Source organism: Aptenodytes patagonicus, chromosome 25, assembly GCF_965638725.1.
Source record: "Aptenodytes patagonicus chromosome 25, bAptPat1.pri.cur, whole genome shotgun sequence".
NCBI classification, from domain to species: domain Eukaryota; kingdom Metazoa; phylum Chordata; class Aves; order Sphenisciformes; family Spheniscidae; genus Aptenodytes; species Aptenodytes patagonicus.
In genome coordinates, this window is record NC_134973.1 from 2,151,105 (window position 1) to 2,165,221 (window position 14,117).

The 14,117-nt window shown below is 54.0% G+C and overlaps 1 protein-coding gene across 3 annotated transcripts in view; it reads left to right on the forward strand.

Annotated features, from left to right (window-relative positions):
* ADAMTS10 (ADAM metallopeptidase with thrombospondin type 1 motif 10) overlaps positions 1–14,117 on the forward strand; it is a 76,740-nt gene that overhangs the window by 38,379 nt on the left and 24,244 nt on the right. For all 3 annotated transcript variants that reach the window (XM_076359345.1, XM_076359347.1, XM_076359346.1), the window contains exons 4-11: positions 3,030–3,189; positions 5,302–5,519; positions 6,785–6,868; positions 7,247–7,392; positions 10,388–10,431; positions 11,668–11,773; positions 11,915–12,061; positions 13,839–13,980. In XM_076359345.1, coding sequence (XP_076215460.1) covers positions 3,030–3,189; positions 5,302–5,519; positions 6,785–6,868; positions 7,247–7,392; positions 10,388–10,431; positions 11,668–11,773; positions 11,915–12,061; positions 13,839–13,980 — 1,047 coding nt within the window. The remainder of the gene's footprint in view (positions 1–3,029; positions 3,190–5,301; positions 5,520–6,784; positions 6,869–7,246; positions 7,393–10,387; positions 10,432–11,667; positions 11,774–11,914; positions 12,062–13,838; positions 13,981–14,117) is intronic.

Below are 14,117 nucleotides of genomic sequence, written 5' to 3' on the forward strand. Positions count from 1 at the left end.
AGGGGGGACTGCACACGGTGACCCACGTTTGCACAGACCTGACTCACTGTTGATGCAAAGGGGGTTGTGTGTTGTGTTGTTGAATGGGCACCAGCAGGGGCCAGGTGCTGATTGCGGGTTGAGCTGTGCACGAGGAGGAGGGACAGGGACGATTGCATCCACAGAAGCATCCAACACAAAGCTGTGAGAACGGGTAACAAGCCCCAAGCCATCCTGCTGTCCTCAAACTCCCGCATCCCTAAGCGATTTCTGTGTCTGCAAAGTGTACTGCTGTAAACCGCTTTGTTTTCAAACACCCATGACGTGACTCGCACCTTATGGCACCCCAGCTTTGGCCTGCCAATATCTGGGCACACTCCCATCAACTCGTCTTCCCGGCCACGTGCACCGTCACCCCGGCCTGAGGGCAGGCAGGCAATGTGGCTCACCCCACGCATCTCCCGTGGAAAGCACGCAGCGCTGCGCTTCATGCTGAGCAGGGGGAAAGTCACCCGGGCTTAAGTTGTTGTAAGCAAAGGGCAAAATGGTCCATTTTCCAAAACACGCAGAGCCGTGAGCTGCCAGCAGGGCCAAGCACGAAGCAGCTGGAGCCTGCAGGGAGCAGCCTGGGCAGCTTTGCCTCAGCCTGGCCAGGAGCTGAAATCCCTGTCTTAAGCAAAGCCGTGTTTCATCCCACTGGCTGCACGAGATCCCAAGGACCCGTGTGCTACCATCAAAAAAATCACAGCGAGCAGAAAACAAGTTCAGGAGAGAAATGCCACTCTCTTACCTCTTGTGTCAGAGCTCATCAAAGGACAGTTTGAAGGCCAGGTTTTCAACCCTGTGTGTCTGTGCTGAAACTGTGCTTTCACCTGAAAAGCCCTCCTGAAGTCAGCATGAACATTAAATGCTCGGAGCAAGGCAGATGGCCCCGCTGCTGAGGCTAACGTCGAGCTGCTCGTGTGTATGTACGAGGAGGTGGAAGAGCCGAATTGCAGTATGTGGCTGTGCTTTTCTTAAGTGTGGTCATAAGCTAATAGCATAAACCATCATTGCTCTGCAGATGACCTGGGTGAATCATAGCCAGGATATCCAGTTTAGCTCCCCCACAAACCACAGGGATCTCTCTAAGGGCTTCTTGCCGCCCCCTTTCAAGAGGCTTGTGTCACGTCCAGCGCCTGGACCTCAGAGCTTGGTCTATGGGGTCAGTGATGGGGCAGTTTTCAGTCTCCTGTGGTGGCCGAGCTTCATTGCTGAAGGATGCCAGGCAAGCGGTGGAGCCTCCTGCCTCTCGCGCTCTGCAGAGGCTCCAGGTTTAAGTAAGAACAGCCCTTTTCTAGTGGTACATGGTTTTTGGGCAGGACGTGCTCTCCCCTCCTGCTGCTCTGCCCCAAGCCGGTGGTGACCTCCTTCTCCCCGTCCCACAAAGCCGGCAGCCAGCTGGCTTTGCAGGCCGACACTCGGCTTTCCGCCGGAGCCCTCGCCAGGCTAACCTCACAGTACCTCACTTGTGTTTGAAAAGGTGGAGGTGAGCCAAGAGCAACAGAGCCTGGTGCAGGAGGAAATCCCCCAGCACTCTGGAGATGGGGACTTCACTGTGCACACACTGCCCCAATTCAGCTTTCATGGCAGGGAAGGAGAGGGGGAGAGACCTATTATGGAGGCAGCATCCACCCCAGAGAGGCTCTCCCCCACGAACGCTCAGCAGTAATGCTGTTATGCAGGTGGTGCCTTACATGCAAGGACCTCAAGATGTTTTACAGAGACCTGCTTCCCCACTCCCCGTCATGGCAGATCAGGGCTCCTGTTCCCCTTGCATAGAGGGGAGCTGGTAAAGTGCTGTGACATCCAAAGGACAGCACCGATGCAGAACTGATGGCAGAATGGGGGTGTCTCTGCACCCAGAGCTATGCTTGCACACAGGGAGTGGGAGGACAGCCAGGTAACATGGGTCTTAGGCTTTTGGGATACTTCTCGTCCTGCTTGAGCAATGTCAGGCATGTTTCTGTGCCTCGGTTGCTTGCTGGTAAAGTTCAGCTGATAGCACACCCACGTTTCGTGGAGTTAGGTGAGATTCAGTGCCAGGAGTTGTTACGGTGATGGACCTTCTACTTATATCATGTTGGGCAGCCAGAAACTTTTTAGGTTGCTCAGACCTTTTAGGTAGAGGGAAAGCTTGCTGTGAGGATAGGACCAGCTGCAGAGGAGAGACCTTGCCAGCACCTGGGGCATTTGGCTGCTCATCCTGCTGGGGTCTGCTCCTGCCCAGTCATCACTGTCTCACAAGTGGGTCCACTCGCAGAGAGCAAAGTCTGGGCTCACAGCTGAGATTCGTTCAGTCAAACAATAAAATAAGGGAGAACAACAAAAACCAAATAAGGGAGCAGAAACAAGATCATCTGACTGAAGTGGCCAGTCAGAGGTTTAAAAGGGGCAGTGATGCCTACGGGGCACAATGCAGGTTTCAGGCTGCAGAGAAAGGTTGTGGCTCCTGCTGGTTGCCTCACTGCTAATCAGACTTCAGATTTTAAAGATTCAGTGTGTTTCTCAAAAGCCTCTGAGCATCTACGCCTCTCTGCAGCTCTGTGCCTGAGTTTTGCAGCTGGTGGTAATGGTCCTGAGCTGCTTTCAAAGGTTCTTCGGTGAGGATGAAAAGTATAGGAGGTAGATCTCACTGCTGAGTTGTGCTGCTATTTGAAGGTATGGTATTTAGGATCCCACAGACAGCTCTCAGTTAGACTGAGTGGGTGGAAAAGGAAACAACTTATTCATAATTTTGCAAGGGAAGACTGTGATTTCCAGAGGACTTTAGTGAACACAGATGTCCCAAGGCATCCACGACCATCTGGCTCGGTTTTCTCTGGTCTGTAGGTTCATATAGTTCCATGTTTGTGCGTAAATGAAGGATTCCTTCACATTCTCAAAAGTATTTGTCAGTCCCCAGAAATTCAGTGGTTAATCATCAGAAAGCTCATTACGAGAAGCCACCAGTATGTCACCCAGGTCTCTCTCTACCTCTTTTATTGCCTTCCTTCTCTTTCCTTCTGCAGCATGGGGTGATCGTCGCAGATGAGGAGGAATATTTCATCGAACCGCTGAGCCCGGGAGCCAATGTCAGCACAGGGAGCGAGGGCAAGGGCAGCCCCCACGTCGTGTACAAGCGATCATCTCTCCAGTACCCACACATGGATGCAGCCTGCGGCGTGCTAGGTAACTGTACCCACCAACACATCCTCAATCCATCCCAGTGCAGGCTGGGAAAGTCCCAGTAGACCAGGCTTTGAATGTCCACACTGCCCTATATGGCAAAGAACCAAATTTATCTCCTGCATTCAAGAAAGTTTTCTGTGTCTACTTTTACTCATGTTAAGGATTTCTGGTGGCCTGGTCTTTGGAAAGCTCTTGTACTCTCTTCTTCGCAGCAGGGCTTTTACATTTGTGAATAGAGCATGGAATAGAAGAGAAAAAAGTGCCTCTTATTGTTCTTAAGAAAAACCCTCCCAGATTTGGCCAATTTACAAGGTATTGAGAAATCGTAGCTTACTCATGCTCAGCAGAGACTTGTCTTTGGGTTTTAGTCACTGAAGATTGTGTCCACATTGAGATACATCTGCTGCTGTTAGAGACCAGGTGGAAAGATGCCTTGTAGGGTGGGATGTGGGATCTGGTTAGCCACGGTGGGCTCTGGGAGACATTTGTAGGGAATGGTAATTGCACGTCTACCCCATTTCTACACTTACAGGCCTTTGACTTCCTAAAGGACTCACACAGGTCTGCCCTGGCCTCTCCCCACATGCCTGTGCCCTTCTCGTCCTTGCTAGCAGTCAGTCTGTGTCCCAGAGCCTGGCTGAAATCCCCGGCTCTTGTGAACGTGCAAAGTTTCTCCGTCGACCCAAAATGTTGCATGCACACAGGATGCTGCTCCCTCAGTTTACAGAGGCTTCCCCTGGCTCCATAAGGATGAGAGGAGATGCCATCCCTGCAGAGGGGCCGGCTCGCATTTTATGGGTTAGAGCTTGTGGATGCAGAAGCAGAGCTGTTCCCAGTTGCTCCTGGCAGGTTTGTGTGTCACTTCAGGATGTTCATCCAGTGCCCCAGTGGTGACACTTGACCAGATGAGGAGTCACTGCTGGAAAGGATGGAGCCTCTGCAGACACCGGGGCACTGCCAGCCTGCTCTGAGCAGGCTCTGAGTGTCCCCAGACCTGCCAGCATCTCTGGAGACAACCTGTGCTTCCCTGGCCCGGCTCCTCCCGTCCCAGTTCCCTAAGTCATGTTGGACAAAGCGCCAGCAGACTCCCCTTCTGCTGACTCTTTGCCACATTCCCCAGCTTCCAGACAAAAGTTAGCCTGTTCCTAATTGCTTCTTGGAAAGCAAAGACCATGCAGTGGGAGCCACAGGCCAAATACAGTTCAGAACAACCACAGCACAACTGGCCCCAGCAAAGCCACCCTGTCTCCTCGCCCCGCAGGCTGGACCTGTCCTGACTTGCCCAGCACAGCTGGGCCCCGAGCACCCCCGTGAGCTCCCTCTGATCAGCAGGAGGGGCTGGAGCTGGTAGGCTGTGGGGCCGCCTGTGATCTGCCCATCTTCCCAGTCTTGCTGGATGTTTGATGATCCAGCATCAGAGCAGAGGAGGGGGATTAAGCTGGCTCTCCTGACAGGGCAGGAGAGCGGTTGTAATCTCCCAGTCGGCTCTCCTGTCCTGTGGTGGTCTCCAGGCCGAGGGCTTGGAGCTGATGGCCCTGCTGGGGGCATCTCTAAGGTCACATCTCAGTAGCACTTGAAGCCTGGAGCAAAGTCCTACAAACCTGCTGCTGCTGCTGCTTTGGAGGCTGCAGCCATTTCTGTAGAGGAAAAGCCAAGTCCTAAATTCAGGTCCTGGCAGGAAAATGAAAGAGGAAATGATCTGCAATGGCTTTATTTTCAGATTATGTCTGTGTAGTTTCTAAATCCACACCGCTCTTCCCCGCGACAGAGGCGAGGGCAGGGCCTTGCAGTGCAGAGGCAGTGAAGTGCATGGGGCTGCCGCAGCAGGATGGGCGCACACCTCTGCGTGCAGTGCCTGGGCAGGAGGAGGGCAGGAGGGCAGGCAGGATGCCAGCGGGGCCGGCAGGAACACGGGGACAGCCCTGGGCTGCAGTAGGAAGAGCTCAGCAGATCCAGCCGGTGGGAGCATTTGCTGCGTCCCCACGTGGTGCATTAAGAGCCTTGCAATGGCCTTTCCTTCCCTGAAACCAAGCTCATACTGTGCACCCCTCACCTCTGTGTGCTGCTGAATCGCTGCTGGAGGGCAACAGAAAAAACTCTTTCCCTCCTCAGATGAGAAGCCCTGGAAAGGGAGACACTGGTGGCTGCGGACGCTGAAGCCCTCCCCTATGAAGCCGTCGGGCAACCACAGCCAGCGAGGCCAGCTGCCCCTGAAGAGATCCGTCAGCACAGAGCGCTACGTGGAGACCCTGGTGGTGGCTGACAAAATGATGGTGGGGTACCACGGGCGGCGGGACATAGAGCAGTACATCCTGGCCATCATGAATATTGTAAGTGTTATAACCACATCATGAACCTTGGGGGACCCCAGGGACTCACACACCCAGCAGCAGAGAGCAAGCAAGAATAAATCCTGTTCGTCACCCCGAATGCCTGGGTTTGGCAGAGGGTGCCATGTGCTTTTCCTGCAAGAAGACAAGCGGGATGGGAACACAGTGGGGAAATCAGGTCTGTTCCAGGATGGCAGTGGCTTCTCCCCATCCCCAGAGCAAGACGTTTGGGTCACAAATCCTGACACGCTGCTGCTGCTCATGAGCGGTGATACTCTGGAGCCTGCAGGGACTCTCTGTTGTATAGGGGAGGCACTGTAGGAGACGTAAACTCTGGCCCATCTGACCATGCTACAGGCCAGATCTGGACTGGGAGAACAAAGCCCTTTCTTTGAACAGCATCTCTCATCTCAAATTAGCATTGCAAATAGGGCCAGCCAAGCTGAGAAACACATGGGAAAGCATAAGGACAGTGAGCTCTCACGCTTGGGGGCTGATCAGCGTGAGGGATAGGGAGAAATACCCTTGTTCTTCCATACTGTGCTGCCCATGTCTCTGGGTTACTGCAGAGGAGCTTCCTCTGCAGCATCAGATTTGGGTCATTGCTGGCAGCAGGATACCAGGCTAGATGCATTAACAGCCTGAATTGGCCATGCTGAATCCTCCTGTGAGGTGAGATACGCTTGGAAGTTATCCATCAAACCGCTGAAAGTCCCTCTGTGATGGTTCTTTGTCCTGTCCTCTGCAGGATCTCTTTTCATGGCTTGCTCTGTTTGCATTTCTAAAGCAGATGCCAGATTTTAAAACAATACCATTTCTAACCGTTTCATCTGCTGTAAAACACCCATCGTGTGGCGGCAGATTTCTGAGAGATGCCATGTGTCGTCCCCTGCCGATGGGCAGTCAGGAAAGCTTCGTCCCCGTGGCTGCGTAATGCCAGGACTGTGGGGCTTCCCCACCTGAGCTCCAGGCAAGGAGCAGGTGCTGTGGGATGTCGGCTTCACTGCTCGAATCTCCCCAGAAGGAGACACCGAGGTCTGAACATGGTTTAGGAGGCTCTGCAATCCAAGTGGTAACGTGGAGTCCGATACCCATTTCTGATTTCTGAAAAGATTGTGTTCAGACCCTGCAGCCCACACTGATGAAGCAGCCCTGTTTCCCTCCGCTGGGTGCCCAGCACATGCCAGCTCACCCGCCGATTGCACCATCACCCAGCCAGCGAGCTCATTTTTAAGACTCGTCTTTTCTTGTTTCTTGGAGGTCAGGTTGCCAAACTTTTCCAGGACTCGAGTCTGGGCAATATTGTCAATATCCTGGTGACCCGGCTGATTCTCCTCACCGAGGATCAGGTAAGGTGGGCTTTGCTGAGCCACTTCTGTCATGCGTCTGCACTTCCTTTGCGGGTCTGTGTGTTCCCCCTGGATGTCACCCCTGGGACGTCCCCCCAGCGCAGTCTGCTGGGTGCACCACATCCTCTCAATGGCAGCTGGGGTCTGGGTTCAGGCTATGGGCTGAGGAGACCTCTGGGACTCTGAGGACTGTTTCTATAAGGTGGCTTTAGGGAGGTTTAAGTAGCTTTAGTCCTTCTAAAGTCTTGCTTTCCCGTGGCCTCCATGAAAAGGTGGAGGCATTTGGACTGGTGTCAGTGCTCTGCTGGCATGGGAATAGGCAGTGCCTTCATATCAGAGCTTTCCTGGGAACACACTGTCATATTGCTTCCATTCCAGCCTACACTGGAGATTAACCACCATGCCGGGAAATCCCTGGACAGCTTCTGCAAGTGGCAGAAATCCATTGTGAACAGGAATGGCAATGGGAACGCTATCCCCGAGAACGGCATAGCCAACCACGACACTGCAGTGCTGATCACCAGGTAAGGCTGAGACCAGCCCTGGCAGCGCTGTCCTCGCAGGGGGGGGATGTCCTCTGTGCAGCTGTCCTCTATCTCTGTCCAAGTGGTTCATCCAAGGCTTCCTTCCCATGCGCTCCCCCGCAAGCTGCCTGGCAGCGGCTGTCCCTCAGGCTGACCACTTGCCAGTTCCCTTGCAGCGATGCAGATTATTGCAGTTCAGATAGTTATCGTCCTCCAGTGTCTTCCCTCAGTCTTTGTTGTGCTCTCAAGGAGCTTAGTTTGCAGCCATGGGTATTTGTGCACCGAAAGTCAATGGCGCAGTGCGTACAGCGGTGTTGGGCATGTATGAGAACCCACCCCGGAGTTGTGGAGTATCGGGCATCCTACTGAAACAGAGAGCTCCATCTGCCCCTGCTGTGAAAGATGGAGAAGAGGATACAAGTGGGATCTGAGCATCATGACAGTGGCAGAGTGCCTCCAGCCAGTATGGGATTTGGCTCACCTCATTTTAGGTGCCTACATGTAGGGCTGAACCCTCTCCTTGGTAGCTGATGGACACCCTTGAAGTAGTGACTTCATCCCAGCTCCCTTAGGACAAGAGCAGCCCTGCCCTGCCTGTGTCTCTGCAGTCCTGTATCAACAGTCTAGGTCAGCAGCTTAACCTGGATGCTGAATTAGACCCCCAGAGCTGGGTGAAGGGGTCTGAACCTTCACATGCAGGACAAATAACCCCCGTCAGAATAGGTGGATGCTTGAGCCTGGAGCAGCAGAGGGTACGGGAGGGACGGCTGGAAGGATGGATGTATGGATGGTCAGAAGGAAAGAAGATGCAGAGAGGATGATGGGGACAGTGGAAGGAACAGAGGGGCAGCTGGGAGGACAGAGGATGCCAAAGGGAGAGCTGGAAGGACAGAGGGGACGAAGGGCGCTGAGAGGCAGCTTTCGGCGGTGCTGCCAGCTGCACCCAGGACACTGGCTCTCCAGTGCCGCATAAACCCTGCTTGGGCAGAGGGGCAGCCGCCTGGGGAGACGCCAAAGGCAAACCCAAGATTTGTTTGTGCCTTGTTTTCCTCCTCTTGCGTAGTGGAAGAAAGTCATAAAATGAAAGCTCTGGAGAGGGGAGCCTCCAAGCGGGAGCCGGTTTCGTTGGCGCCATGTGCCGCTCTCCTGCTCCAGTTCCCACTGGCGGCGGGAGCCATGTGCGGCCTGGTGCATCCCTCCCGGGGAGCTCGTGAGAGCTGCCTGGTGCATCCCTCCTGGGGAGCTTGTGAGATGAGAGCCTGCAAGCACCAGGGGAGGAGCGAGCGAAAGGCCCTCGGCTCCAGCTTTTCACCCTCCTGGGGCTGCGGTGTCTGCTTTTCCTTCCCTCCCGCCACACGTGTGGGACGCAAATGCTGGCTCCGAGTTCTTCGGCCTCCCACCAGATGTTTGAGCTAACCCAAAGCCATTCGCCGGGCCAGCCGCACCAGGCTTGGACAGCACCAGTGCATCCGGCCCCGTCTCTAATAAATTCCCCGTCTCCCGATAACATCTTGCTGAGCTGCGGGCTTTTTTCTCTTGCAGGGACGTGTCAAACCAGAGCCTCCGAAGGCTTTAACGGTATTCACTCAAAACAAAGCAACAAACGTTTTTCACTCTCTTGGTTTCCTGCCAGGGGTGAGAGGTTTGGACACTTCCAGAGAGCGCCAGGGGCCAAAGGGACAGGAGCCATCACCAGAAACACGTTACGCTTAACCCATCATGTGCTATCAGCTTGCTTCCTCCCCACTCCCGTCCCTGTGAGGCCGCCGGGGCGAGCGGTGTCGGATGGTCCTGCTCACCGTGCGGGTATCCCCCAAACCCGCACCGCGATCAGCATCCACGGTGCTCTGAGCCCAGCTCGCACTCAGGTTGCAATGCACCTCGGGGCTAAGGAGCAACACCCCAACCCGGCTCTGGGGCGTCCAGCCCGGCTGCCGCCAGTCCCCCCGCCTGCCCACCCTGCACAGATTTCAGTGTTAACCTTGCCCCTTTCAGCCCCGGTTTTGCAAAGACCCAAATGTCACGGGAGTCTCACCTTCTGGAGAAGGCATTTGAACAGAGGCAGGGAGGGCATGTGGTTCATCTCTGCAATTAAATGATAATATTCACTCTCTGGCCCAAACTGGTCTCTTTTGGAGCTGCTGCCGCGTCCCATTGCGAGGGTGCTGCCTTTCAATTTGGAGGAGATTTTGATTTGCTGTCCTTGTTTAGCTTTTCCTTGTACGCGGCTAACGATGTCAAAACAGTCGATTCCTTGATGCAATGGCTGGAAGTCAAGGCCAGGAACAGAGGGAAGAGTCATCTTGAATCAACCCATATTGAATTTGTTTGGAAAATTCTCAGTAAAGAACTAAACTGAAAAAAAAAAAAATCACTTTAACATTTTAATGAAACCACAGTGGGTTTTGAAATGGAACATGTTTTCAAACTGAAATGTTTTCCTTATTTTTTTAAAAAAAAATTCAGAATTGCATATTTGATTGATACGAATTGCTGCGAGGGACCTGAGTTTGCGGACAGGAGGCTGGCCCTGTCCTCTTCCACCCTGCGCTGCTGGGGCAGATCCTTGAGCCCGATGCCTCCCAGGAGAGAAGTGGCCAGCTCCTGGGAGTGCACTGGTGCTAGTGAGCAGAGCTGGACCCCTCACCCAAACCCAAAGAGCTTCAAGGCTGGAATAGCATTGTCCCTGCTGATTTACCACGTTTCATCAAAACCAAACTTCTGACCCTGCTCAGCACTGCCCCATAGTTAAGGGACAGGAGCTATTGTTAAAAATCCACAGTGAGTCTCGACCTGGGGAAAGTGAGTGTTGTACAATACAAATCAGAGGTGTCTTACCTGTTACAGTTGGTACTTTCCATTCCAGAAGTGTTGCATGAGCCATGGGCTGTTTTGAAGTGTTTTGGATGTTGAACGCATCAGTAAAATGGAGATGCGCTATTTTGGAGCCACCGAAATTGTAACTGTTCTTAACGCTGCCTTCTCTTCTTTGCAGATACGACATTTGCATCTACAAGAATAAACCGTGTGGCACCCTGGGTAGGTAGGATTTTGCTGCCCCTTCGGCAGCACTTCTCACCAGCACACGCATCTTTGGGAGCGTGGCAAGAGCGGGCTGTGCCATCCCCCTTTCCTAGTGAGCAGGCTGAGGGGAAGTGCTCACCCAGCGCTACCGCAAGCACCGGCAGCAGAGCCAGGAACAGGCCAGTGGTTTCCAGCCCGCTCAACTGTGTAGCCTCCTTACTTCTGTAAACACTACAAGCAGCAACTCGGAGGACGGATGGGCTCTGGAACGCTTCTCCGTTATATCCCTGGGTCAGGTCCAGCCTGATGATTAAGAACCGCTCACATCTAGGGCTGGTCCATAGCCTAGTGGTGTATTCCTGGCTTAGGAGAGAGAAATAAGACTTTTTTGTGATGACTATAAAGGGAGTTCTTTATTTAAACTGTTAGACGCAGACAGACCCTGCAGCTCTCTCTGGCTGTAGCTCCTAATTTGTCTTGCCCTGGTCTAGACTAAGCAGTCAGGGAGGGATTACTGCTCTGAATCACTGCAGTTAAAAAGGAAAAGTTGGTGGATCTCTGACCTGATGCAGCTGCAGATGAGGTGCCTGGGAGGGAGGTTGAGGCTGGAGGTGCCGTGATGGCTTGATTCGTTCCTTTAACAGAGACTCTTCCTTCCCCGGCTTGGTGCAGCGGGCACAGCCTGCAGTGGTGGGACAGTGTATGGGCAGAGGGTTGGGGAATCCGCTGATCAGGGGGGATTTCTGCATGATTCAGCCCTCCAGATGGAGTCAGGCTGGATTCCTGATCATGGTGGGTGTCAGAACCAAGCGTGGATGTCAGGTTGGATCCTGGCTTACTCGGTTGTCCAGGCTGCCCTGGCTGACTTCGGATGCCCAAGTGCTGATGCAGTTGATCGCACGTTCCCCTACCAGCAGTGCTAGTGTTGTGGCAGGGACTGCTCCCCCTCTGCACAGTCTGGGGTTTGGATATGAAATTCAGAGGATTTTGACCCATTCTTAGCATTTCCGAGCCTGTCATTGTTAATTTAGTTGACAGTGCTGAGTGACCATATGCCCACTGCCCATAAGAGCCATGGGTCCATCCCAAAGCCCAGTGCAACCGGTGGGAAGAAACTTGTTATTGACAGCAGGCTATGCTCAGTGTTAGTGAGTGTGAAGCACATCAGTTTTGGTCCCCAAATACCACCCACGTCCCCTACAGATGCTTTGTGCTGTGACCCTATGTGACGGCTCTGTCTGGCTTCCCTAGGCCTGGCCCCCGTCGGTGGGATGTGCGAACGAGAACGAAGCTGCAGCATCAACGAGGACATTGGCCTGGCCACAGCCTTCACCATTGCCCACGAGATCGGCCACACGTGAGTACCATGCCAGAAGAGTCCCTGGGAGTGGCCATCACAGGGAAGGGCCCCTGTTGGTTTGTGGCTGCCAACAGGAGCTGAATGTGTCAAAAATGCAGCAGCTGATCATCTCTCTATTGCCTTGGTGATGCCTTCTAGGTTTGGCATGAATCATGATGGGGTCGGCAACAGCTGTGGCTCCCGTGGGCAAGAAACGGCCAAGCTCATGGCTGCTCACATCACCATGAAGACCAACCCGTTTGTATGGTCCACGTGCAGCAGGGATTACATCACCAGCTTCCTGGAGTAAGGAATCCATCTCACCTTGCCCTTCCTTCTACCTCACAACCAGTACACACCTCCAACCTCTCACAGTCAGTTGTGAGGAGTGGGTAAAGCCAAAGAAAAGCCCCCAAAGCACACAGCCCATGCACCTTCTGTCTTGTCTCCCAGCACCTCATCCTGTCCCAAGAGGCATGTGCTTTCCTCCCTTCCTTTAGACTTTCCCATGGTTTGCTTGCCTGCTAAAGATACTAACCCCATTTACCTTGCAGCTGTGAGACCTTTATTTAGGTTCCCCACTTCCACAAACTTCACAAATGTATCAGTAGCTTCTGGAGGCATTTGGATGTTTCTGAAGTTCAGCCAGGAACTGCAGGGAAGGGTTGGTGTCCTGGGGAAGGAGGATCTGGAGACAGGACTGTCTGCATGGTCTAGGCAGCTTCTCCAGACACTAAGGAGGAGAGTTTTCAGTGGTGAACAAGCAACGTAGGAGAAAGGTTTTTGGTTTTTTTCCAAAGCACCTTTAGGATTCGGAGAAGGGATTTAGGCTCCTAAGTCCCAGAGTTCCAATATTGTCACCTTGCCTGAGTCATGCCTCTGCAGCCCGAAAGAGCTTCTCGTCCAGGGTTCAGGCAGCCCCCAGAGTTTCTATCACAAAATGAGCAGTCAGGATCAATTTTGGTGGGGTTTTTGGTAGGATATGGGCACTACCTAATGGAAGGACTGGGTAGGACTTGAGTCACAACTGGAAGAAGCAAGTGTGTGGGATCACTGTGGTGGGAAGTCCCTGGGGAGTCTGAATACCAGACCTCTACTGGAGACACTGTTATTGTAACGCTGCGAGAGGGGAAGCGAAGGCAAGCCTCCCCGAGGGGCTGCCGCCTGCCCCGCTGTCCCACAAAGCTTGGCCAAACTGCATGGCTCATCACCAAATCCCACATCTGGCAGCTTACGTTTGGCTGCAGCAAAACCTGTCCCCCTCCCTCTTCAACCCTGGACGTGCACCGCAGCAAGGCATGTTGCACGGACAGCGCCGGGAAAGTGCCATGGCAGAGGCTGCCTTGTCCTCAGGTAACCCCGAGGTCCCAGTGGGGCTGGCAGAGGACGGCGAGTTCATGTCGGCCCTCTCCACGGTTTGTGCTGGCCGCCCCCGCCTGAGCACGGCCCCAGAAGCCTCTGCCGGGATGGGGCCATGGTATGTGCAAGACCCCGAGACACAGGCCTGGGGGAGTGGTGACAGGGGCCTTGATTTAGGGAGAGCTCAGAAAGCAGCAAGGAACGGGGAGGGAAAGGCGTGTTTCTTGCAAAATTTGGACGCTCCTACAAAGCTCTGGCATGCAGAAGGACGGGCTTGGAGAGCAGGGGCTCTCCGCGCTCGGCACCTCCGGTTGCTCTCAGCTGGGGCTCTGCAGCCATGGGGTGGGAGGGCAGCCCCTCTGCCTACCCGCCACCCTGGGGGTCCTGGACGCGTGCCTGCCTGCACACTGCCACGCGCTGTCTGCTGGACCTGGCACCCGTCAGGACAACCAGCGGCTGGTGATAGCCTGCAAAACCCTCAGATTAAAACTTGTAGAGTTACCTAGGAACAAGCATGTGCTTCCCAGCCCCAAGGGCACAGACAGAAAGACTTCAGAGCACTTTCTCAGCACCGGTTTTGCCCAGAGGAGGCTGGTAGAGTTATCCCCCCAGGCAGCCAAGCATGTGAGAGCTCAGCCCATGGGGAGCCGGGAGTGCCTGCTGCTCCACCGCGATGCTCTCCTACAAGCCTTTCTGAGCTCTGATTCTCATCTCTTGTTTCCAGTTCCGGGATGGGATTATGCCTGAACAACGCTCCTCCCAAGCAAGACTTTATCTACCCAACGGTGGCTCCAGGACAGGCCTACGATGCAGACGAGCAGTGCCGTTTCCAGTACGGAGTTAAATCTCGCCAGTGTAAATACGGGGTAGAGAGCCTTCCTGCTTTACTATCGGTTCCCAGGGGGCGGAGGACGGGGACTACAAGGGCAAAGGGGCCATGGGGCCGTTCCTCTGCTGCCCACATCGCTTTGCTGTCCTGCTTCAAATGAAGGGCACTGGCACA